The sequence below is a fragment of the Patiria miniata genome, unplaced genomic scaffold (assembly GCF_015706575.1).
Source record: "Patiria miniata isolate m_02_andy unplaced genomic scaffold, ASM1570657v1 HiC_scaffold_12, whole genome shotgun sequence".
NCBI classification, from domain to species: domain Eukaryota; kingdom Metazoa; phylum Echinodermata; class Asteroidea; order Valvatida; family Asterinidae; genus Patiria; species Patiria miniata.
The window spans coordinates 2,020,900-2,047,591 of record NW_024037050.1 but is presented as its reverse complement, the minus strand read 5'-3'; the positions used below and the strand labels follow the sequence as shown (position 1 = coordinate 2,047,591).

Genomic DNA, 26,692 nt, shown 5'->3' with positions numbered 1-26,692 from the left:
AAATTTTAATAAGTATGCCGTTCCGTTGGTTTTTTTTACATGTATGTGCAGGGTGAGTTAAAAAAAAAGCAAAAACAAAACCCAAAACAATATATTTCATAGTTAAAAAATATGTAGCACCAAAAATAACGACTGGAAAGCCAATTTTAAAAACTACTTTTTAAGATGAAAAAAATTACTGAAATTGCTCAATCCGTTCAAAGTATATCACCATTTAAACGCAATTACCCTATAATCTATTTCCAGAAATGCGATTTCAAGAATCGTCACAATCGTCTTCAAACATCACCAGCGTTAAACACTCACTTTAAAAAATCAAAATATTAAACAAAGTCCTTTTAAAGGCCCGTCTTTTAAAACAAATTGTCCTGATTTCAGGATTTTTTGTCAGGATTTCAAAAAAAATTTGGTCCAGATTTTGTCCTGATTTCAGAATTTTTTTTGCCTGGCTTTTAACTGATATCAGGATTTTAAAATAATCACTTATGAAATCAGAGGAATTTCAGAGGTTTTGCTGTAAAGATGTTTCTACCTATAATGCTTTATATCTTAAGGGCTGCCTTGAGGAATCAAATATATATACCTCAGACCCTACATTGCTCTGAGGTTCATGGCAACCCCACCATCATCCACTGCCGATAATTTGGGGATTTTCATTTTCTCCCAATCTCACTCTAGTCTTTGTAGTAGACCATGACGAATGCCGTGGTCTATAACGCATGAACAGATTCCCTGATTAATTAGGCAAGACCCCGTCTCTTGACCTCCTAGATTTTGACCAATCAGCAGGCGCTTTCTATATCGGGTTTTCGGTCATTCACCCATTGCGCATCATAGACAATGGATTAAACAAATCTGTCATGCGCTCTGTATCATGTTATGCGATATCGCGCCCGGCTGTTGTTGTATTACAAAACTCTGCATTTGAATTGACCAATCAAACCATTTAGTCCTTATTTAGGAATGAAATGGTGTCACGATTTAGTAAAGTCGACTCCGATTGGCTGGTGTGCCGCTTGTTTATGTACATGTATATCTAGACATATCAGACGTTATATAAGAGACTTGCTCCGTGGATAACGGGTGATACTCAGACTAATCTCACTCCTGAAATGGAAACTGATGCATTTAATGTTTTTCTTGCTCAATAGTCCCATGCAATGCTCTATGATGGCATTGTGCTTTTCTTTTTTTTTTCTTTTTGAAGGTGGGAGCGGCTTGTTCACCGTCGACGAGGAAAGTGGCTCGATCAGGACTAGCCTGTTGGAGGGCCAGACCTACGAGCAAGGCCGGAAGTACATTCTGAGTGTCTACGCCCAGGACGAGAACGGAAGCAGCATACCCGCCGAGGTCAACATCTTTGGTGGCAGCCATCCGCCGCAGTTCACCCAGGAGGTGTACAACGTAGCAGTGGAAGAAGAAAAGATTGGGGAGCAAAAGTGAGTAGATATGCTGTGGTCTGGGGGGGGGGGGAGCTGTGGTCCAATTGTTACTGACAGGGAACATGGTCCTTGTGCTCTTGAGCAAGGCATTTTACCATTATTGCTTCATCCTTTGGATGGGACATTAAGCCGTAGGTGTCGTGTGTTTTGTAATGCACATTGAAGAACCCAGTACACATCGCTAAGAGAAGGGTTTCCCCCGTTGTTTCTGGCAGTGGCTGTAATATGCGCCGCAGCACCTTGTGCTGCATAATAGGTCTCATATTTTTCATAAACTTCATTTATCTGCCTTTAAAAAGTAGACATAATTACCATTGCCTTGAGGACCTAATATTGGTAGATACGTGTGCTTTAAGACTCCGGTTTTATATTATTATTGGCTATTGGATGCTTTGTGGGATACACAAGGTTGTCTAATAAAATGAGAATTTTAGTTTTACCGTTGACTCTATCGGTAGCCCGCTAGCCAAATGCTAGTCAAAACAGCGGTGGGCTAGTCGAACATTCCTTAAGAAGCCCGGCTTGCGAGTCAAAAATTATTGGGCCACGGCAAAGATGAAAGGACGGGAAGAAATAAATCATTAAATTCAGAAAGCAAACCTGTATCAATTTGTGTCTCATTTTATTAACTGGTTAGGGTTAAATTATTAGATCTCTTGATTAAAAACACTGACAAGGTTGCCTCAGAATACACATTCTACATGTAAGCACATTGTTGTTTAAGAGACACTCTTATAAAACAAAAACATGCGGGCTAGTGGAAATGCCCACGGGCTAGTTAAGAATCTGTTTCAGTAGCCCGGCTGGCGAGTGAAAAGAAAAAAGTTAATGTCGAACCCTGTGTTGAAATGATAGCCTTACTGGAACATGAATGCAATATTTGAGCCATACACAGGGTTGTCCCAGCGTCTCTTTGACACCTTGTAGGCTTTATAATACATTAACTTCAAAGCATGGACCTTTGACAGGGATGCATTATTTTTCAAATTTTCAAATGCTAGCTACAGCCCAAACAGTCATTGACCTTGCTCTCTCTGTTTTTCCCTACTCCAGCGTGATAGACATCGACGCATTCTCCTTCAGCAACGTAGCTGTCACCTTCGCGCTCCTGAACAGCGAGACCAACCAGCCGATTCCACGTCACTCCATTGACCCTTCCTCTGGCCTGATCAAACTGCTGGAAAATGTGGACCGGGAGGTGCTAGACTCGTACTTCTTGGAAGTGCAAGCGACTGAAGACGTCCAAGATGGCTTGTCCACTACTGTCCGGGTACGCTCCGAGTCCAACAAACAGAATTATTGTAATAATATAACAGTAATATTGGTACGGTGCTTATAAGGTTGTGGTCCAATGGTTGCGGTGTTCGACTTGTGTGCTGTGGTACATAGGCTCGAACCTTGACAGGGAACATGGTGCTTGCGCATTTGGGCAAGGCACTTAACTACGATTGCCTCTCTGCACCCAGGAGTACAAATGGGTACCTGTGAAGATAGAGACCTGTGAAGGTAGAGACCTGTGAAGGTAGAGACCTGTGAAGGTAGAGACCTGTGAACGTAGAGGCCTGTGAACGTAGAGGCCTGTGAAGGTAGAGGCCTGTGAAGGTACAGACCTGTGAAGGTAGAGACCTGTGAAGGTAGAGACCTGTGAAGGTAGCTGTGAAGGTAGAGGCCTGTGAAGGTAGAGGCCTGTGAAGGTAGAGACATGTGAAGGTAGAGGCCTGTGAAGGTAGAGACCTGTGAAGGTAGAGACCTGTGAAGGTAGCTGTGAAGGTAGCGACCTGTGAAGGTAGAGACCTGTGAGGTAGAGACCTGTGAAGGTAGAGGCCTGTGAAGGTAGAGGCCTGTGAAGGTAGAGACCTGTAGAGGTAGAGACCTGTGAAGGTAGAGACCTGTGAAGGTAGAGGCCTGTGAAGGTAGAGGCCTGTGAAGGTAGAGGCCTGTGAAGGTACAGACCTGTGAAGGTAGAGGCCTGTGAAGGTAGAGGCCTGTGAAGGTACAGACCTGTGAAGGTACAGACCTGTGAAGGTACAGACCTGTGATCTCGAGCTGCTGCAGAAAAAATTGCCTCATTCCTGATGAATAGGGATAATAATTGTGATGCGCATTTGATCATTTTCATATGGAATTTGCGCAATATAAATTATTATTATTATCAGCACTGTATACCAAAGTTTCAAAGCGCTTCGCATTTATTACCCAAGTTTATCATGCTATGAGTCCTGTTTTTTTGCAGCAGCTGGAGATCAGAGCAATTGGGTCTCTACCCCTGCAAGTACCCACGAATAGTCCGGAGTAGATAAGGGCAATGATGGTAAACTGTCTTGCCCAAGAACTCAAGCACCATGTCCTCCGCAGGGTTAGGCTCACGTACCAACATGAGTTGCACTCTGTAACCATTGGACCACAGTGCTCCACGGCTCTTATTGATTTTTCTTTTAAGCTGCCAGTGGCAGCTAACCTATTTGGATAGTTGACGTTCAAATCAGGCATTTCTATTAGGACTCGAGGTTTTTCTGTTTGGATGTGTTTTTAGTTGAAGAAAGATGCATCTTTATTGGAAACACTTTTGTTTGGGTTGGACTCCACCTTTTTGTATGTACAATGAGTACATGGGTATCTGTAGTTGATGAAGTTTTTCCTCCCTACTGAACCAAAAATCTGTTATCATTTCCTTTTGTTTTAATCGTAATTCATTTTGAATATTGCAGGTGAATGTTGAAGTGACTGACATCAATGACTGTGTTCCCAAGTTTGAACGTGAAACATACTCGTTCAGAAACGTCATTGAGACAATTGACACAACTACACCCATCGGAACAGGTAACGCTACTCCTCCAGTGCCCCCTTTCTGTATTGCATATTTGTGTGGGATTCACATTAGTCCAGGTTTCCCAAGGACTTGTTCTGTGGCCTCAAATATCCATCACAGTGTGAGATGCCAATAGAAAGTTCTTTTGAATGCTAACTTTCATGGTAAATCCCATCCCTGGTAATGTGGATGGGCTGCACCTACCTGAGCTAATGGCAGATGGACTGGTGGCTTTGTTCTCACAACAAGTTTGGTTAATCTCATCTTAAGCAATCTACAAATACAATTTCGTCGATTTGAGCTGTGTCTGAAATGAGCTATGGTTCTGTGTGCCATGGCTGTACACAGTAAAGCGTCAGTGGGTTAGCCACAGACTAACCTGATTTGCATTGATGACTTACATTCCTTCTCTCTTTGATATTTGGTTTTTCGCCAGTTGCGGCCACCGATTGCGACGCCGACCCCAACAACATCTTGACCTACAGCCTGATCGGGGCCCAGGCCGACAAGTTCAGGCTAGACTCTCAGGGGGTGCTCTACGCAGCCACTGGGCTGGACTACGACGTTGGTGACGGCTCCTACGAGCTGGAGGCTCAAGTCCAGGACCAGGCCGGGGGTGCAGACACTGCCAAAGTCTGGGTCTACCTGACGGATGTGAACGACGAACCTCCGGTCTTCTTGAACACGGATGGCTCGGTGTATTACATTGATGAGGACGCGCCAGCTGGCTACATCATTGGCACTGTCTATGCCAGCGATGCTGATAAGACCGACACCATCACATTTGGGATTCAAGGCTCCAGTACCTTCCAGATTGATCCCCAAACTGGTAAGTTTAATAGTTGGCTTCATAAAGGCATTAACCTTTTGTATTCTGTTGGGCTTCATTCTAAATTCTTCTAGCCTTAGTTCTAAATTCTGTATTCTAGGGGGAGTGAAGCCTAGTGGTTAGGGTTTGCGACTCATGACCGGAAGGTCAGGGGTCCGAATTCAGCTGCTGGCCATATGTTGTGTGCTTGGGAAATGCACTCCACCCCTACTTGCCTCTCTCAACCCAGGAGATGGACTGGCTTTTCTGCCCAGTGGGGGAGTAGAAAATATTCTCAGTCGAAACCGGAGATAAACGCTGATTTAATGGGCCGTGTTGGCTGGTGACAGACTTAAACTTCACTGGATTCTATAGATATTCTTCAAGAAGCATCAGACCCCATGTTAGTAACAGCAACTCTACACAACCTAAAATATGCCAATATGTTGGTGTCAGTGTGATGAGAGTTACCACATTTCAAATATTGGTATTCTGTGGATACATGTTTAAACATGTATCTAGTCATTTGATAGCATGCTTTTGAAATATCAGTTTTATATGAGTTATTTGGTTTGCTTTTAGTTATTCTAGCAATACGGGTTGTAAGTCATCTGGCAATTGTAGGCTTTTCTAAAAACTCAGATCAGCATTCTTTGCAAAACAAGACCATGTTCATTTTTTTGTCTACCCTAAATTTCTTGCAAAAATGTCCAGACCGTCTCACGTGCATAATCCTGTATTATTTGTAGTGAACTTGGTTATCAATGTCATACGACAGTCCATTTAGTTTTTAAAAGTTCTTCCTCCCCCCCCCCCCCCCCTCCCCACAGGTGTGATTTCCCGCATAGGCACCGGCAACTTACCGGAAGCCAGTTACCGCTTCAACGTCACTGCCACCGACGGAAAGTATACCAGCGATGCTGAAGTTGAGATTCAAGTCAACGATATTAACGACAACACTCCGGTCTTTCCTGATTGCAGTACCTATACCCCATCCATATCCGAAAGTGCAGGGATTGGTACATTCCTCATCAAGGTGTGTTGGTAGTAAATACAGTGTCTTCCATTATTTGTCATGGGGAACAGCTCATCAACTAACAAGAATGACAGCAAACATCACCGCTGTCATTACTTTCCTATTATGCCCAAAAGGTGTATGTGTGCATGTGAGTTTTTTTCTGCATTCAATAGGGGACGTTGAACAATAGAGGACAATAGGGTCCCCAATTCCTGAAGGTCCCCAATTTGGTGATGTGTGCGAAACATATCGGAGGTCTCCTTAAAAAGTTAGTGTATAAACAAAAGAGGGACAATTGGGGTCAAAGAAAGTGGGTTTTTTTTCCCCGTTTTTTTCCCTCAAATACACAAATACAAAGGAATGTCCTCAGTAGGTAGGCTGGATGCCTTGGCCTGCACTGCGTTATGGGGAAGTTTTTCATTGTCAGGGTAATTAGCATGAAGTTGTGGGGACTTTTTGCTGTCCCCACAGCGTTTTCGGTCCCCACAAGTACCTCGTAGAGATGAGTGTATGTCCCCACAACTACGAAACAAGAATCTATGCTCTTGCATGGCTTTACGATAGAGGATTGACACACAAAGGGAGAAGAAAAGATTCTGCCAGCCCTCAAGAGTCTTTTGTTAAAAACGGTCCTCGATCGTATGGTTATGTACATAGTTTAAGGGAGAGTGTTATATTACAGGAACGAAGGGAAACAGCATTGTCGTTGAGCATGTAGAAATTCACGACTGTGTGTCTGTATGTGTGTGTGTGTTTGTTCACAAGTTGATTGCCCACAAAGTTCCCGCGGAGAGGACAACACGCGACTCGCATTCGGCGATTCCAAGCAGGCAGTTTGCCTCATCTATTTCTGACACTTTGTGTGTCTTGTCTCCACAGGTGCAAGCCACTGATGCCGACAAAGGCGTCAATGCGGAAATCGCATACGACATTGCTGGATCCAACAACCCCTTCACGATAGATGCAGTCACCGGTGATATCTCTACCCAGGATCCCCTGGATCGTGAGACCACGCCCACCATCGACATTGTCGTCACGGCACAGGACAATCCCGGAAGCATCTTCAGCAACCAGGGCTTTTGTTTTATCACGGTGACCATCACAGACGTCAATGACAACCGACCAACCTTCCCACTGGAGGATTATGTCGGTTAGTACTACTGGGTGAAGTTTTTGCAACATTGTTTGGTAACAATTAAGCATTGTTAACAAAGTTTGAAGAAACAATTAACCCTTACCCTGCGAGACGCAACACAGTGCATCAGGTGGAAAAAGTCTGGTGCACTTTGATGCATTCAGCTGCCAACACCAGTGCATCAACTGCCACTTCTTAGACAATGAGAGCTAGTCTCATAGAACAATGCTGCAGTTGTATCCTGCCGCATTCGTTGACCACAGACTTTCTTTTTTAAATTGAGACTTTTGACCTGATGGATCTTGCTACACTGGGCAGGCTCGTCACTTAGGCAAGCATTGCATGGAGCTGCGTTTGGCAGAGTTTCTAGCCAAAAATCCCTGGAAGGTTAGGGTTAAAGGGGCACTACGTCCTGAAATCCACAGAATTTTCATGTTTTGAAGTGTTTACTTACCCTATTTCAAACATCTGGTTGAAAGGAAACCAACCAATGTTTACCGTTCCAGAGAAAAGACGAAAAAAACCCTGGTTGTTTACACTAGACACGAAGGAGTACGCATACGTTTTTCCTGTCGTTTCAGTTAATTTACGATACACGTTGTGTATGTCACATAAAATTACACACAGCACCAATGCACAAATGCGGTTTCTTACTTGTCCGCAAAAGGCGAACACTTTATGGCAGGAATCCCAACTAGCATGAAAAGCTGACTTTTGGGGTCGCAAAAGTGGACCCCGACATTCCCCCGACCCTGGCATATTTTGCCGTACATGTTTCATGACATCAAATTTACTCCGCGTGAAGTGTAGAGTTAACTGATGCACCACGTTTTAACATTCTTGGTGCATTCCCTGCACGCGAGTACTGAAGATGATACACACAGTAGGGCTGTTGTTAAGCACTTTCGGTAAATGATTCTGAAATTTGGAACTTCGTCAACTGGTCAACGCTTTTGTATTTGATGTATTGAGCCCAATCACTTCAAACATTGGGGAGTGTGGCCTAGTGGTTAGGGTTCGTGACTCATGATCAGAGTGTCTGGGGCTTGAATCCAGCTGCGGGTCATATGTTGTGTCCTTGGGCAAGCCACTTTACCCTCATGTGCCTCTCTCCACCCAGGAGCTTAACTGGGCACAGGCTGTAGCTGGGGAGTAAACTGTGATGGACTAGCATCCCATCGAGGGGAATAGAAAAATTCTCAGTCGTTTCATGGTACTGAAACCAGAAATAGGTCTCTCTCAAAGACAGCCGTAAGCTCTGTAGGAGAACTGCAACTGCGTATTTTACGCAATTAAGCACGTATTGGGCAGTGTTGAAAATGTTCCAAACACGCACGCTTTCTTTTTCTGTTTCTGTTTGAAACACGACGCAGCTGATGCACGTTATGCAAGTTGACACTCAAAATGCTGATGCACGTGGCTGGTCTGTAGGAAATTTTGATGAGCCACATTGGCTCGTGACAGACTTGACTTTATTTTTTACATCAAGCGTTTTCCTGTGTGTTAAGTGAATGAATCCTTGTACCATTTGTGTTTTACCCGGCACAGTAATTATCAGCAACACAGTACAACCATTCACTACGATTCTGACGGTTCAAGTTGAGGATGCAGACCTTCCCACACCAGCCGGTTTTACATATGGCCTAACAGGGCAAAATCCAGTGCTGTTTGAAATTGATCAGGATGGAGAAATCTCTCCTGTAGCAGATCTGAGCGGTGTAAGTACCTTTTTAGTGAGCAATCTGTGAATCTACTTTTTCTGTACATTTTCTATCTCAAGACAAATTTTCGTCTTGCCTGTTGTGTGTGTGGTATTCAATGTCGAATTCGAAATTAATTTGTGCAGCTTCCTTAGTAAGCATTATGTGGTTGGAACACCTCGCGTGTACATTTCAGACGGAAACGATAGTCATTTTTAAAGGTCCAAAATTCAATCTTTTTGGAACAAGCTCGATATGATCTCAGAAGCTGCGTGCCGCCAACGAATGTGTGTTGCGCTTTGCGTGTAATGTGTATGGCCATTGTCTATGAATGAGATCTTGAGAGCTGCTTTGCGGCATGCATGCGGCTATTGTCCCCCTGGATTATCGCCTTCCATTAAGCCAATTTCCTTATAAGGTAACGAGTTGTGGAAGGGCATTCCATACTATAGTCGGAGGGGTGTTTCGTAAAACATGAAGTAAAATTGTTGAACGAAATGGTTGGTAATGTCTTGTTTTTGACTAAATTTGATTTTTGGACCGAAAAGATTTGTGTTTTTGACCGAACAGGTATTTATGAATGGGAATCAATATGTGCTCGGCCGGTGTTAAAGGGAATATACATCATTTGCTTTTGGAGGGTTGGAAATATATAGCAAATATAGTTACACTGACTTTTTTGAGGTTTTGGGTTTGAAAATGCTATAAAAACCAAGAAAAACAATCATTTTCCTGTAGTCTGGTTCCCTGACTCCATATAAGAAGAAACAGAGCAGTTTACATACATTGGGGAATTGTAAGGTCAGGGAACCAGTCTAGCTGGCTTGTACCCGTTCATAGGTGTGTAATCGATTGCAAACAAGTGCGATGGTCAATTGGGGCCAGTATTTGAAAAAAATACTGCCGACCAGCGTTGGAAATTGATACAAAAATACCACTTTTCTTGAAAATGACAGTATACATGGTGCCATGATTTTACAGGATGCTTTACACTGTCATTCACTAACAGTCCAGCAAGGTATTTCAAAATGATTTGGTAGTTTTATTTTTTGATGTTTGCAAATGTTGTATTTTCCCTTTAAACACTCTGTTTAAGACTGGTGGGAGACTCCGACCGGTCTTAAACAGAGTTATAATACCTCGCGAACACACATTTATTCCCTTATTAATACCTGGAGCTGGGCACCATGTATAGGATATACAGTGTTATAAACTCTCTGATGAATTGTCTTGATGATTTTCTGCTAAATCAATTTTTTTGCCTCTCCGCAGTATGATGACAATACCTTTAACTTCAAGGTCGAAGCCGAAGATGGCCCCAATAAGGCCAAAAGCAACGTTCAGGTCAAAGTTCTGGCTACTGGTGTTGATCAGCCCCCTGTATGGGTCAGCACATTTCCAGATATCACTGTAATGGAAAACATCTCCATCAATGATGTTATAGGAACTCTGGAGGCGCGGTCCCAGAGTGGCAACGGAGTGGGCTACAGGGTTGTACAAGGCCAGATTCCGCAAACAAACTCTGAGGGCCAGTTTGCCGTTCAAAACGTCGGTGACAGCATGATAGCCAACTTGTACATCAGCGCTCCACTGGATTATGAAACGACTAAGTTGTACGTATATAAAATGTCCTATTCAAAGTAAACAGCGGTCACGGATTAAAAAATAACAAATGAATGTCTTTATTGTAACACAGCCAGTGCTTACTAGCCAAGATAGAGCTGAAGGTGAAGGCGCAGAAAATGATGTCTAAAAAGATGTCAGGCCAGATTTTTGCTTGCCACATAACCCCCCCAAAATGTAATTCAACAACTGCCCATCATTTTGAAGTTTGAAATAGTAATTAAGCATTACGTAACCCCCCCCCCCCATTTCTGAATTCTTCCACTGAATGTGGTTAAGTTTTTAATATACAGGGTGAGTCAAATATTAAAAAAAAAAAATAGCAAGACCATTTCTTAATAAATTTCTGCATGTAGCACTTTCAAAATGTAGCATATGAAAGCCCAATCAATAAGCTTTCTTTTAGTACAAGATTTATTCAAATCACTCCTCTACTTGTCAAGTTACGGAGTTTTTAAACTCAACCACTGTTTTAAAGTTCTGTGCACGGATCACAAAAAGGTGTGCGTTCTCTCAGCAAAACAATTCACACACATCCCTGTGTGAATTGTTTTCGTTCTGCTGAAAGAATGCACACCTTTTTTGTGAGCCGTTGACAGAACCTTAAAACGGTGGTTGTGTTTAAAATTCTGTAACTTGAAAAGTACATGAGTGATTTGAATGATTCTTGTACTAAAAGAAAGCTGATGAATTGGGCTTTCATGTCCTAGATTTTGAAAGTGTTACATACAGAACTTCACTAAAATAATAGTCCCGACATTTGGGTTTCGTTTTTTTTTTTTACTTACCCTGTAGGTTGGAATCTAATTTATTTTTGCATCCCCTGCTTCTGTCTGATTTTGTTTGCCTACAGTTACAAATTGCAGATGGAGGCTTATGATGACGGCAACAGGTTGTCCATCCTTGGAACCCAGACAGTGAATGTTCAGGACGTGAATGACGAAACTCCACAATTCCCCGTTACAAACTTCTTTGTGGCCTACCCAGAGGATGTGGATCCACCATTCTTGGTCACCCAAGTGCAGGCTGAGGATGCTGACACAGAACCAGCTTTCAAAACAGTAATTTGGTTTTGGCTTTTGGCTTTTTTCGCAAAAAGTCTATGAAAGACTCTATTTTTTATGCCCCGCGGCGAAGCCGAAGGGGCATACTGTTTCCGCCTTGTCCTTCCGTGGGTGTGTGGGTGGGTGGGTGGGTGGGTGGGTGGGTGGGTGGGTGTGAGTGTGTGTGTGTGTGTGTGTGTGTGTGTGTGTGTGTGTGTGTGTGTGTGTGTGTGTGTGTGTGTGTGTGTGAGTTTGTCTTACATACGCAATGTGGACTTCCGAACAAAAGACGTCCACATAATGTAGGTAGCACCGACGTTGTGTGGACTTACCCCACGTCCACACAGTGTTTCCCCATTTCTTGAAAACAGGTTTAGAGGCATTTTTGGGTTAGGTTTATCTGTAGCAGAATGAAGAGAAACACTAAAGGGAATCATAGAAAAAAAATTGGGTTGAAAGAGTTTTCACAGTTTGAGAAAAATGAGTTTTTTCACTGGTTTTTCTTAACTACACGAAAGCAATGGAAAGTCCACACTAGTCATGTGAAACAAGTATTTGTGTGTGTGTGTGTGTGGGTGTGGGTGTGCTTGTCTTACATACGCAGTGTGGACTTCCGAACAAAAGACGTCCACATAATGTAGGTAGCAGCGACGAAGTGTGGACTTGCCCACGTCCACACAGTGTTTCCCCATTTCTGGAAAACAGGTTTAGAGGCATTTTTGGGTTAGGTTTATCTGTAGCAGAATGAAGAGAAACACTAAAGGGAATCATTGAAAAAAAATTGGGTTGTAAGAGTTTTCACAGTTTGAGAAAAATGAGTTTTTCCACTGGTGTTCCTTAACTACACGAAAAGAAAGGAAAGTCCACACTAGGTATGTGAAACAAGTCTGTGTGGGTGGGTGGGTGGGTGTGTGTGTCCGGATAAATCTTGTCAGCGCGATAACTTGAGAAATGCTTAACATATGAACTTCAAATTTGGTTTGTGGATTGTTCTTGTTAATCCTAAGAAGCCTATTGCATTTCGGGCCAAAAGGTCAAGGGTCAAGTTCACAGTGGCTAAAACAATAGAAATCTTGTCAGCGCGATAACTTGAGAAATACTTTACATGTGAACTTCAAATTTGGTTTGTGGATTGTTCTTGGCAATCCTAACAAGCCTATTGCATTTGGGGCCAAAAGGTCAAGGGTCAAGTTCACAGTAGCTAAAACAATAGAAATCTTGTCAGCGCGATAACTTGAGAAATACTTTACATGTGAACTTCAAATTTGGTTTGTGGATTGTTCTTGGCAATCCTAAGAAGCCTATTGCATTTGGGGCCAAAAGGTCAAGGGTCAAGTTCACAGTGGCTAAAACAATAGAAATCTCTTTTGAGATCATAGGGATTAGGGATTAATTCATATAAAACCTACAGAAGACACTAATGCTGTCAATGAACGTTCCATGTGACCAAGGTACATGTAAGTTGATGTTAGAGTGGTGTTATGTCATGGGAACAGTCACGGTTGCGGGGCATTTGTGTTTGTAAACACACCTGACTTGTTTTGTATCAGATTTTACGTTTTTTTGTGCGTGGTCTTTTCCAAATCGTGTCACATTTTAATCAAACTTGCTCAAAAGACTTTTTTTGGTCGGATCAGTCATGTCAGCTGGTTTCTTCAGTGTTTTTTATTACTTACCTAATATGCAATAAAATATTGGATTCATGCTTTTTGTGTGTGTAATCTTCCAATGGTAATCCTGTAAACATTTGTGAGGTTATGATGTGTCCTGTGACATCCAGAATTATAGTTTCCATTGAACTAAAACTTGGTGCATACAAAGACGATGTTTAGTTAAAACAAACCTTTAAGTGATGTCATGATAACATCACCATGTTTGTTGTTGGGGGGGGGGGGATTTTCATATTATATTGACAACAACAAATAACAAGGAGAATTCCATTCACACAATATGTACAAGGGGATTTGTTACGCAGCTTAAACATGTCTTTTCCGTTTTGTAGATAACATACTCTCTGGACCCAAGTTTTTCGGATGCCCCATATTTCAGCATCAACCCAACAACTGGTGCTCTCACCAGCCTTATCAAGTTTGATCGTGAGTCTGAGGATAGTTACTCTGTTCAGGTCGTTGCGACAGACGGTGCTCCCTCTAGCCTACCTAGTGCTGGCGGTCCTAATAAAGGTAGGTTGTTTCCCCCCCCCCCCCACCTCATCCCTACCCCACACCTTTTAATCTCGTTGGGATTCAGTTTTCAAGATGTCCCACTATTTATGTTTTTTTGGCTTTGAACATGTCTGTTTTAGGTCTCCGTGCAGGGTTTGTTTACAGTGTTGTGTGACCATTCATAAGAGATCATATTCATCAAAATGTGCCATTCCCCCGAAAAAGATTTGTTAACTGCTTCGGCTACTGATTGTGAAGATGGTGCGGGGAGAAGCAATGAGTGACAAAGTGCCTTGCCCAAGGGTAGATGCACCACAACCCCAGGCTGGACTCAAACCCACAACCTACAGAATTACCCGCAGACCCCGAATTCAGTGCTCATCCATGACGCCACTGCACTCCATCCAATTTATCCTTCTCTACCGGTACTTCACCCTGTCGGCGAAGGGCAAAAGCCAATACTGAATTTTCTTTTTTCTACCGCCAGGTTATCTGCGTGTGGTGATCAACGTGGTGGACAAAAATGACAACCCCCCCGTCTTTGACGCACCCATGTACATCCGGACAATCAGAGAGGATGAGCCAGTCGGGTCTGAAGTCATCCAAGTGACTGCAACTGATGTGGATCCAGGTAATTTGATGGTCTCATGAACTTCACGTCTCTCCCTAAACATCTTGAAATTTGTGCCGTCTAAGCAAAGGGCCTGTCACATTATATGCGCCCTCATAGGGGACCTTATGGCAACCAAAACTATTTAATAAATTGAACTATTGCAGCAAGGACGCAAGATAATAGCAATTTTCTGTCTCAAGTGGCCAGAAAGTAGCTCAAGCTACGCTCATTCTGTGCTTATCCCGCGCTTACGATGCGCTCAACTCGCTCTCTGTGTGTCCCTGTCAAGCCCAATAACTCGACCTAGTCGCTGCCGCTGCGCTGCCACTGCACTCACACTACGCTCTGCTTGCTGTTGCTACGTCCTAGTAGCTCACGTCGTGTTCTCTATCTGACCAAAATACGCCCACGCGACGCCACTTGCGCTGTATAAATTCTGACTGTATCAAATTCCATACTTTATTATCAAATGAACAATTCCATCATATTGTCCACCAATCTGCCTGACTTACACCCAAAGAACTTATACTCCCCCCCAAAAAAAGTTCAGAAAGACAAAACTGTTTCTTTTTCCTACCCCTGCCTAAACAGACAGCATACCGAGGTACCTGATTACAGCAAACAACACAGGCGGTGCCTTTGAGGTAGACCCAGCTACTGGAGCCATTTCCATCGCCTCTCCCCTGGATTACGAAACCCAGCGGGAATACTGGCTGATGTACACGGCCAACGACGGTCTGAACGTGGCCAGCACCGTCATCCGCATTCAGCTCGAGAATGTGAACGACGAAAAACCTGAATTTGAAGCCCCGGTCTACACGGCGGAAGTGAGCGAAAACGACCCGAACGTCCCTCGCCAATTACTACAGGTTGGTCATGTGTTGGTTCATGAGGGCTACCGGAAATAAAGAGCAACAATAGAGACGATGAAACCCTGCAAGTTGGTCTTTAGAAATCTCTGTATCTTTTAAGTTAAATGCTGTGGTGTTTGATATTTCAATATAAACAAAGGAGAACAAAAGTAGGGAGGGGGCAGTCTACAAGAGTTGTTCCCCATAACTACCCGTGTGTACAGAATCGTATCTTTGTGTGAGACAAGTGCATCTCTGTGCGGGTACATGGCAGCAATAACACTCGAAATTTCTATCATTTGTACTGCTGATGGTGTGATAACACCCAGTATTAATCAACAAGATTTACGCACTAATTCGTGTGCTGATTGTGTCTTCACACACTTATTCCTTTCCTTACCACCAAATTGTTTGCTCAGTCATGCAGAAATCACTAAAGCGTGAAAAATGGACCGCAAGTTGAAAACTTCTTCTTTTTTTCAACCCAGATTTTCACTGCCAAGGAGTGATTAAAATCAAAGGTGTTGTGTGTAACGTTTGTTCCTTGAACTTTACTCTTTTATGTGCTGTAAAAATCAAGGCCATATGTGCACAACTGAGAAAGTTGGGCCTGTTTGTTGATATGGCCCCAGTTATAAAACTGCAAGCCATTTCACCACATGACCAAATGGCACTCCATACCTCAAATTGTGTTTGGATACTTCTGACGCACTTTTCATAATTTTTTTGTAATGGTAACACTACTAATAAACTACACCACTAGAATGATCCGAAAACACTCTTTCAGCTGGTATATGGTTGATGTATGGGTGGCCAAACATACCAACATGCCAGCTTGCTGAAAAGCAGTGAATAAATCTGTGTTGAGGGTGGTCTGCGTGTGGTTCCCTAAAGTCTAAAGTCGCCTATGGTGAGCAGCAGGGGGGTACTTCCCTGTCGACAAAAGTTAACCATGGTAAGGAACGGGTTAAGCTGGGTGTGTGAACAAGAGTAGGAGGTACACTTCGGTACTCTCTCTATAAGACTCATTTATTCTTGAATGTACAGGTCAAGGCTGTAGATGGCGATGCAGATGCTAACCAAGCGGACATACGCTACTCCCTGGAAGGCACAGGAGCCGGTACCACCTTCACCATCGACGCCGTCACCGGCCAGATCACGCTGACTGAGATGCTGGACCGAGAATCCGTCAGTATCTGGAAGCTCTTGGTGAAGGCCACGGACGGGGGGAGCACGGGCACATCCCTGACGGGATACGCCGATTTGGAAGTGACGGTGTTGGACGAAAACGATAACAGTCCGTTCTTTCCTGAGCTGGAGTATAGGGGGTCTGTCCCTGAGAACTCCCCCGGCGGTAAGTATTGCCTTGTGGAACATCTGTTGGTGGAAACTGTGCACAGCGCCCCCAGTGAGATATAGTACTGATTTTGAAGGACGCTTGATGTGCTTTCTCCTCTGAAAGTGGTGTGTGAGAATCAAAATCTTAACAAGTTTTACCTAAGTGTAGGCTCAAACTGTCCTTGCTTTTTTTGTGTGATTAGCAATTGAGTCAATGTGTGAAAAAGGGAAATCATTTTTTTTTTTTCAAAAAGCTATTTCAACATCAGATTCTTCTTTTATCAGAGGGAATAAAACTGCGTTTGTCCATGCACATTCACATATGTTTGCAATTGTTTTGCTTCTTATTTTCATAGAAATTTAATTGTCCAAAATGCTATTTGAAGCACAGCTTTATGATGAGACATAGCTTGTCAGATTAGAGACTTTATAAGTAAATCTTTCTTATGATAACATGTTTCTTAGGTCACATTCTGCTCTTCGGCATGTTGAAAATTGGGCTTTTTTTCAACCCCCACCCCCACCCCCCCCCCCCCCCCCACCCCTCCTCACAGGAACCCGTGTCATGCAGGTCACGGCCATAGATTATGACGATCCCAACGGATTTGGCCGCATCACCTACTCCACCATCAGCAGTTCAGAGATTCCCAACGACGGATCGGGTCTCTTCCAGATTGACGGATCCACGGGCTGGGTCACAGTCAAGAGTGGGGCCGTACTGGACCGGGAGAAAAACGACACCTACACGCTCAGGATCCGGGCTTCAGATGTTCCCAATAGCGAGGGTAGGTTTGATGCAAAAAGTCAAAACCAGGGTTCGCCCTTAACCTTTTTTTTTTCACTAGTCAGCTGGACTAGTGAAACCGACTCTCAACTAGTTCGTGGGCCTTTTCACTAGACTGCATGTGTTTTTATCCCCCTGGCTGTAAGCTGGAGGGGGATATTGCCATTGCATATTCCTTCTGTGTGTCTGTGGGTATTTAAACACCGACAATTGTGGACAAGGGACAAAAGGATTTGGGCACAAACAAAAGGTCCACGATTGACCGATAGTGCACGATTGAAATTCAGTACAAAACCAATGAGAGCTGTTACTAAAAAAGTTAGTACAAACAAAGGAATGAGGATTAGGGACAATGGGGGTCCACCATTGCCGATGTTTACAAAGATGGGTGTATGTGTGTGTGTTCCATTTCGGTGAGGTTCACTGTGTGTGTGAATTAAGTCATCAATCTCCACCAAACTTGTTTTGTGGTTATTGCTCATGGTATCTGGTAAAGTGATTAGACTCAGGCAACAGGTCATGACCTCCAGGGTTACTCTACAGACCACGTGTGCTTTATAAATACCCATTATTATTATTATACTTATACGTGTAAAGGTATCATTAAGGAGACACGTTATCGTAATTTCTTCGCACGATGGGAGACATCGGTCCTTAGGGAGACATTTTCATGTCTCCCTAATGTCGCTATTACCGTAGGTTATATTTGTTGCTCATGGTCTAATTAGTAAACATACCGAAATTTGTGGGAAAAGGACAAGGGAATATTGGGTTAGAGCACATTTAAGTTTGAAATTTTTTTTGCACAAGTCTATGGGGATGTCTCCCAAATGTCCAATCCAGGTAATTATTATTATTATTATTATCATTTTCATTATTAGCTTTGACCGATGCCATAATTCAAATTCTGGATGTAAACGACAATGCACCTGAGTTTGTGGGAGGCCCCTACGCGACGTCCGTGGAGGAGACGCAGCCCGTCGGAGCCACGGTCTGGGAAGTCTCGGTCACCGATGCCGACGTCGATTTCAACGAAGAGGTCCAGTTTAACATCATTGGTGGCAACGTCGGGGGCAGCTTTGAGATCGTTGCCGACCCGTTGACGCTCATCGGAATCATCAGGATTGCCAGAGTGAGTGACTTCAAGCAAACCATTCATAAATCCTTCCTCCCTGTTTTTGTTTTTGTTCCAAAGAACTTTGCCTGTTCTATCGGTTTTAGCCCAGGGGAAAGGTGTGCAGACCTCCAAATGTGAATATGATGCAGAATGAGAATTGTCCATTTATTGAACCATTACTTGTTTCCAGTACAGCCCCACACTTAGCCCATATTCTCATTATTGATAATTCATAAATACCGAAGACAGTTTACCCATTCCTATTGGTCAAGAGCCTGTCTTATGGGTGGTTTGAAATGGTTGATAAAACACCTGCTGGCTGGTTTTAAACACTTTCCCGTTGTCATGTGAAATTTGGACTCATATGAAATCATGTGTGCGTCGTGCGTCCTGCCAATGCTTGCGCGCGCTTCGTCGCAAAACAAAACGAACTACTAATTTAAATTTCCTACGGTGCGTCTTAAGAAGCACCGTTGGAAAGGCCTTCTTTTATTGATTTCTTCTAAATGACAGCTTTCCAGAGAGAATAATTTCACAGGGAGTTTAGTCCCCTTATTATCATTCAACCAAGTATGTTTTTCAACAAGAATTACGCCAGTTTCTTTTTGTTTAGCTGCAAATGATGGACTGTAGCTTGAAGTATAAAAAGAGTTCAGTACAAAAAGGCTATTAAAAAATGGCTCCTTTGTACATGACAAAACTTTTTACACTATTTACACAGATTCGTGAAACAAGACGATCAATTAACATGCATTGAAAGTCCTTTTAGCCAAAAAGGAATGCATTATGCCAAAAGTTTCGCTGTGAGTGGTGCGACTATATGGAATAATTTGCATGAACAACTCAGAACTTTAGATTCCTTAGGTACAGTGAACATTCAAATCAGAACTACGCAAAGCCATCAGTTGGTGATATTTAATTCAAAATGCTCTGATCTACGGAGTTACACTTGGTTACCATGGTATTAATTTGGAGCCGGATCGGGAATTTTCCCGTGTTTTTTTTTCCCCAAAGGGTTTTTGTGGTGTTTTCACCTATCCCGTAATCAGGAATTCATGCCTAATAGTTGAATGTTTATATATCGCTATATTTCTGAGATACTTGTATTTGTAAATATTTTTGTTTGCCGTATGTTTCACCAATGTACTTTTCCTTATGAGTTTAACTTCATTTAACATTATTTACTATTTTGTAATGTATGCTGGGCCCCAATGGAAACCTGTTTTTAAATGTTTGGGTGATATCTTTGGTAAAGAAATGGAATGATTAAAAACTGAATTAAATGCCCCCTTTTTTTTTTTTTTGTGTTTAAATTTTCCCGTCCAACAGCAATTGGATTACGAGTCCCCAAATAAACTGTACACGCTGACCCTCACCGTCGATGATAACTCCGGCCCGGATTCCCAGAGCCAGACTACGATCACGATTGACGTCCTTGACGTGAACGACATAGCGCCAACCTTCAATCCCGCTGAATACGTCTCTGCTAACGTCCTAGAAAGTGTGGCTGTAGGCACCTACATTGGCACAGTCAGCGCCTCGGACCCTGAGGCAGGCTTGTTTGGCCAGTTCACGTAAGTAAGACCGTGCAAAATTTAACTGGTTACTGGAGGGTGAACCCCGAGGCACCCGGTAAAACCCTGTCAAACTTCATAGAACCTCGAGGTAACTTCAAGTTATCTCCTGTATAATTTCCCATTCTCCCATCATCTCTGTCAGTTGTAGCAGTTGGGCAATTCCACGTTTACTGACGTTACATTTTCGTAACGTGAGTAACCGATTTTGTGCGTTTTGTTTATCATACATAACACATTTTTCTGGATGTCATCGTTGGTGCTTAGGTCGGTCTAGGTCTACTGTATCTACCATGGGGATAACAGTTATTAAACCTTTTCAGTCAGTCAATTACAGCCCAAGGAAACTCAAAAGTACATCAAAAGTGTAACGTGAGTAACCTTGGAATTGCCCAGTTAAAGGTAGAGTACATCATTTGTAGCTATCCAAACAAAACCATTGTTGAAAAGCTTACTTGGTTTAAAGTTAGTTAAGGCACTAAACTCCCGGTGAAATTACTCATTCTGGCATGCTATCATTTTGAAGAAAACAGTAAAAGAAGGGCATTTCCAACGATGCGTCTAAAGACAAATTTTTGGAAAGCTCCTTGAGTTTTTTAATTCAGTGACTGGTGCGTGGAAGTGTTGACGCAATGCACACTCGCACGTGCGCTCGGTTGCTACAATTTGTCAGTTCAGTGCGTGACGTCGCATAGCTGCAATCGCCTGAATGAGAACGCATCCCGGACGCTGATTTCGGGCACACTTCAAAACAGACTCGGAAACTTTTGAATTGAAAATTGAGATTCAAAACAGACTTGGCAATCTTTGAATTGAAAATTGAGATCCTAGAATATTGCCTTTTCAGAATGTACAGCATTCACTGAGCTAAAACCACATCAGGTTGGTTGCTAAGCACCCTTCTTTAGACTTTGAGCACTTTTGTTACTTCAAACGAAAAAAAAAAACAACGCCCAAATCTTCCCTCTGTCCCCCCCCCCTCCCACCACGGTGTACATTCATTGTACTTAACCTGATAAGTGGCATCACATCCCATGTGAAGTAATGGTGGTTTGGGTCCCACTCTTCCCAAATGTCTGGGAAGATTTTGAAGTATTTTTCGGAGGGTTTTCCCTTTTCTGCTTGAGGTTGATGTACATGTACAGGTACCCTGGCACTGCCACTCCTAATTCTGGTTGAACTTTTTTCCTCTCCCTTGTAGGTCAATCCATGAATATAAAGTCCTCTTTCTTTTCTATCCCTGTTACAACTATTAACATGAGTTATTTTATTATTTTGATGCCCTCATCAAACTTTTATTCTCTACAGCAGCCGAAACCGCCCTGCCTATTACTCCATGAGTGATTATGAACGGCAAACCATATGTACCTACCTACCCAACAAAATAAAAAATCATCTGAAGTCTTTCTTAATGATACTTGAATTCAAATTGCAAAGTACCATAGGTAAGGACGGGAAAATGTCGCAATTTGGACCCAGCATTTATAGAAAGACCCTTAGGATCTTTGCGTGTTCAACTTTCCCGAAGTCTGGGGTGTTTTTTTAGACCAGTCCCTTTGCATCAACCTCATCAACAACCTTCAAAAGTTGTGACACCTCTTGATTTGTATCAATCATTTTTCACTTTTCACTCTTGAAAATTCCTTGTTGTGTGGATTGTTTCAGGTTCTCAATTGATCCGGCCTCAGATCCCGATGGTCTGTTCAGCATCGAAGAAATACTCCCCGTAGGGGCCGTAAAAAGAGCGGATGTGCAAACGGCAAAGCCTTTGGACAGGGAGAAAGTAGAGACACACGTCTTGACCCTCAGGGCCACTGACCTGGGTAAGCTTGACCTTTGACCTAACCATATCAGGGGCCGAGTTCACGAAACTCGTCTTATCTTGAGACGCGTCTTAGGACTTAAGACGAGTCCCCGCTCTAAGATCGATCTTAGCTAAGATGCGTGCCAAGACCGATTTCACTAAACCCATCTGAAGCAATACGCATCAAAACTACCAATTTCATGGCTGTTTTGTTTGTTTTTACCGCTTGATGAAACAGTAGTTGAAAAGAAATGTGCAGAAGCAAGTTCCTGCAAGCGTGCATATAAAGAACACGAACTTTCGCCTGAAAAATTACTCTGCTCAATCAATTTCACACGCAAGGTAGTTCTATGCCAGATACGATAGAGTCGTTCTTGCTTCCCGTTTCATCACTCTATTTTAAAAAGTCAACTAGTTGTTGATCTTTAATTAAATTTTGTAAATAAGCTATGTTTATTAAAACTGCCCACATATCAGAAATGTTTTCAAATCTGTTTCTACAGCGGTTTTCTTCCTCAAAACTATAACTCTAGACCAACACTCGTCTTAAAGGAGAAGACATTGCAATGATTCCCTGACGATGTAACAATTAACGCACGTGTTAATGAGATTAGACGACCCTCAGACCGATCTTAAGTTAAGACGAGTTCAGCTGCGTTGCTAAGGAAGTTAGGACATGTTGAAAGCGTTCTAATAATTTGGTGAAATTGATCCTAGGACAAGTCACGAATTAAGACGAGTAAACCCTTCCTAAGACGCCTCTTAGCGTTTCGTGAAATCGGCCCCAGGAGAGGTAGAGGAAATTTTGGACTGGTAACATGACCTCCTCATTGTAGTTGTGGACATCACGTCTGAATTTGTATTGGTTGCCACACATTGTGAGGATTCTAGTTTGATTGTAGTTTGACCGGCTTTGTTTTCAAGTGTGGCTGCACGTGGAAAACACTGCCTTTTAATGCTCAATTTGCATCAGACGTCAGTAGAACACCATGTTGTATTTCCACTGACTCTATCTGAATGAAAATAGTTTTATTGCCTGATCCTTACATCCAGAGTTTAGAGTTTTGTTGAAGCATACCTGCTGTGACCTCTGAACTACCCTGAGGGACAGTTAACTTTTTTGTTTAAAATAGTAAACAGGAAGTCTTGGGTTGGAGTCCATCCCCACTAAGCATGTGAAATCTCTTTTCTGACATCACTGATTATTCATTGCTTATAAAATAGTGTCGAAGGGGAAAAAACACAATTTGAAGATTTTTCAATGCATTTTTTTTGCTTCACCTAATCCCAGGTGTGCCACCATTGACTGGCTACGCGACCCTCAACCTGACCCTGGACGATGTCAACGACACTCCGCCGACGTTTGCCACGGATTACCGGCCCACGATCAAAGAGAACCTGGCCGTAGTTCAGTTTGTAGGGTACATCAGTGCGAAGGACGAAGACCCCACAGGCGGACCACCGTTCACTCTGGTAGTAGAGCCAAACACGGACACCAACAGTTTTACATGGTTTGATGTTGACGGTAAGGGCCCAGTTAAAAATCACAGTTTCATTTCAGGTCAACAGTTTCAAAGTGAGAACAATTTAGTTTGGGTCCAAGAACCGGTGTAGGGGAGTTTCTAAGCACTCCAGTTTGTAGGCCAAAGGCATGTTTAACTTCCAAGCCAGCATTTAAGATCCGAAATCAAAATTTCATTTTTGAGTAAGGGAGTGGAAATTACTGCGTGGCATTGTTACAACTGCAATGTTACGAACAGCAGGGAATATCGATCACACAGTGCTTGTCTGCACAGTGCTTTTATGAATTACCTGGTCTTTGTTTGGGCACTTTCAAGTCAAAAGGAGCCAATTACAGGCATGTGTGTTGTGTGCCTAGCAACTTCTCCTCACGTCATCTTTAACTTTTGAACTTTACAAATTGCATCATTTTTTAGAAACTGTTGTCAATCTTGGACGTTTTACAGACTTTGGTGGCAGACAGGTTATCAAAATGTAGCTAACAAAATTCCCAAACGGACAGTAATGGTGTCATCACAAGACGATCAGATGCAAAATTGTGACCCCGCCAATGAGTGTGGACTTTATTTTTTTGGCGGTGTTTATATTAATGTAATAAATAGTGTCAACACACACTTTTTTTGGGGGGGGGGGTTAAAACTCTTCCTCTTACTCTCTTACTCTGGGGACTTTCGTCGGACATTAGTGTTGGCTCTCCAGCATTGTCTTTCTATCATGCAACTATGAATTTCCCTTGGTTGTAGCTGGGTGTCTTGGCACAGTGGTCATTGGTCTTCCCACGTTTCGCTTCCCTTGGGTTGGCTGCCAGAGAATCAAGCTGGCCACTGGTTGGTTACTGGATCTTCTGTAATGCCCTGCAAACTGGAGCCGTCTCCTCTCGACAGTAGTTGTTACTTACGGTAGTTGTCCGTAGAGCTCTTGATTGGTGGTGTGACTCTTCCAGCTGATGTTGAGTGCTGACCTAAGCAGTCTGGTGTAGCAGTCATCTGTTGACCTTCTTACTTTTGTTGTCATTGTCCAGGTCTCACAGGGAACAATCTCAGCATTTCCTCCAAGGCTATCAGCTTTGACAGAGAAGCGCAGGCTACTTACTCCATCCCGATCCGAATCACAGACAAGGCACCCAACGGCAACAGCGGCGTCCAAAACCTGATCGTGGAGATTGAGGACGAAAATGACAATCAACATTACGGCACCACCAAGGAAATGCTGGTCTACAGTTTTGAGGGTGAGCTATCCTTGCTTTAGGAATTCAGTTTTGTACGCTTTTAAACACAATGTTTTCTTCTTTTTTTTTTTTGCCTATTAAATGATTAATTTGAGATCATGATGATAATGAAACTTTTCATCAACATGGCATGTATGTAATAATCTAGGTGCGGCAACATTATTACCCCTGCTTGTCAGGCCATTAAAGCATTCCTTAAAACTGAGTTGCCTGCCCAGCCGCCGATGTCACGAAATACTACGCATTTGCGTAAGACCAATTGCGCCACAATTTGTTGCATAAGTTGCGCAGCATCTCGTGCCTTACAACATTTCATTTATGACAATTTCATGAAAGTTTCACTGTGCGTAATTATGGCATAACTTGCGCAATCATTGAAAATGACCTCGACTGAAAGCGGCCTATTTTACCAGCAAATCGTGATCGTCGTGGAGCACAGCGTTTTAAGGTTGACACAAGACACTCACAGCTTTGTGTTTGTAGTAAACTGAAGTGAAGTTTGTTTTTAGTTTTCCAAAGAAAGTTGGTTTTCCGAAGAAAGTCAGTTTTTCAAAGAAAGTCGGACAACATTTTTTTTCAAAGTGGCGGACAGAGCTGATTCAACCACTGTTTCATGAACAAACAAAATCAAACACAAACAACCGTCGTAAATGCTGCTATAATCCTCGTCCAAGATGCTTAAATAATCTAAAACGTTTCGCAGCTACTCAAAGTTTTGTGAAATCGATCGTAACAAATTTGTTGCATAAGTCGTATGCATGACGTAAATTACGTACTGTTTCGTAATATCGGCTGTAGAGATTATAATTTTCTCAGTGGTAAAAAATGCAAAAAACACTTAAGGATCACTATGGCTGGTACCTTTGTTTTTATATTATGAGCCTATTGACCATTTAACACAACTTTTAGTGTTAGGTAGAATGGTGAATCCTCGGTTGCTCGGCTTCACATCTATGCATGTATGAAAAAAATGCTTTGCTTTGCATTGGGATCTAGTATCATTGCTTAGCATAAAAAAATGTAAGAAGAAAAGCTTTGCAACATTATAGTCATTGCAGACATCAGCGTCATGTTTATGCTGAAATCAGCTTGCCTGTACTTTTAGTTTGTGATGACCGTTGACTGATAACTAGCAAATGTGCAGAAGACTCATCCATTTGCTGTAGAATACAAACATTAACCCTAACCCCCTAGAATGGTTTATTCAACAGTTAACGTTTAGGTAGCTAAAGTCTGTTGTACATCAGCCGTAGAAAATGTAGCAATTGCTTTTTTTTTCGGAGCCGTATATAGAGTTGGGACAATTATCAATTTGGACGCCATTTTAGGTCCAACTCATCTCGCGCGGTGTCCGTAACACCATGAGACTTTTGTGCACACTCACCAATTTCTCTAATTTTCTGTCACTAATGTCGACAATTACCTGTAAAATTGCCCCAGAATCTCATGACAGAAAGTTTTCCCCATTGTTGGACCAAAAATTCCCCTCGAAATTGATACCCCTCATATGCTCTCTGTATATGGCTCTGATTTCTTTATCCATATGTAGTGCTTTTTGTGTCCATAGCTTTACCCGCTGCTCCCCTTACCCTAACCTTGCTTCTTTTTGATCCTCCCTTCCTCCTGCCCTTCGCAAATTTTGCATGATTTCCTCGCAACAGGTGACATCCCTGAAACCAGGATTGGTATGTTCTAGCTCTACCCAGATAGCGTTCCCTGCTTGCTTGTTTTGTTTTGTATTGTTTCTTGTGTTGCCATATCATGACAAGTACATTCGATGTAAGCATGTCCCGATGAGGCACCATAGTATACAAATATTGAATGTTTCGAGTGGTGTAGTAAAACTAGCCTCCCAAGGTGGACCATGCTCCGTGGATCACCAAGGGAGGCTAGTTTTACTTCACCACGCGATAAAGCATTCAATATATGTTTTATAACACTTCACCCACAGATTCTGCTTGGTTTCAATATTTTAAATGATTTAAATCTGGACACAGTTAAAATAAACTTCAATTTCAAAACAAAATTGTTGGGAAATGTGTTTCTCTCTTCCAAACCACCCCTTCACGAAATGTTTGAACCTAACTCTGTGGCGCGCTCTCTTGGGAACAATACGCGC

At 42.6% G+C, this 26,692-nt stretch overlaps 1 protein-coding gene across 4 annotated transcripts in view; it reads left to right on the top strand.

Moving 5' to 3' along the window:
* Positions 1-26,692, top strand: part of LOC119745014 (neural-cadherin-like) — a 65,398-nt gene that overhangs the window by 18,196 nt on the left and 20,510 nt on the right. For 2 of the 4 annotated variants that reach the window (XM_038221241.1, XM_038221248.1), the window contains exons 4-23: positions 1,208-1,439; positions 2,496-2,712; positions 4,151-4,262; positions 4,688-5,080; positions 5,890-6,095; positions 6,957-7,227; positions 8,761-8,930; positions 10,185-10,525; positions 11,389-11,596; positions 13,581-13,761; positions 14,231-14,374; positions 14,948-15,225; positions 16,255-16,561; positions 17,100-17,330; positions 18,211-18,461; positions 19,776-20,020; positions 21,686-21,843; positions 23,116-23,349; positions 24,367-24,573; positions 26,235-26,258. In XM_038221241.1, the coding sequence (XP_038077169.1) occupies positions 1,208-1,439; positions 2,496-2,712; positions 4,151-4,262; positions 4,688-5,080; positions 5,890-6,095; positions 6,957-7,227; positions 8,761-8,930; positions 10,185-10,525; positions 11,389-11,596; positions 13,581-13,761; positions 14,231-14,374; positions 14,948-15,225; positions 16,255-16,561; positions 17,100-17,330; positions 18,211-18,461; positions 19,776-20,020; positions 21,686-21,843; positions 23,116-23,349; positions 24,367-24,573; positions 26,235-26,258 (4,410 nt within the window). The remainder of the gene's footprint in view (positions 1-1,207; positions 1,440-2,495; positions 2,713-4,150; positions 4,263-4,687; positions 5,081-5,889; positions 6,096-6,956; positions 7,228-8,760; positions 8,931-10,184; positions 10,526-11,388; positions 11,597-13,580; positions 13,762-14,230; positions 14,375-14,947; positions 15,226-16,254; positions 16,562-17,099; positions 17,331-18,210; positions 18,462-19,775; positions 20,021-21,685; positions 21,844-23,115; positions 23,350-24,366; positions 24,574-26,234; positions 26,259-26,692) is intronic. The other 2 variants (XM_038221252.1, XM_038221257.1) reach the window with 1 other exon arrangement.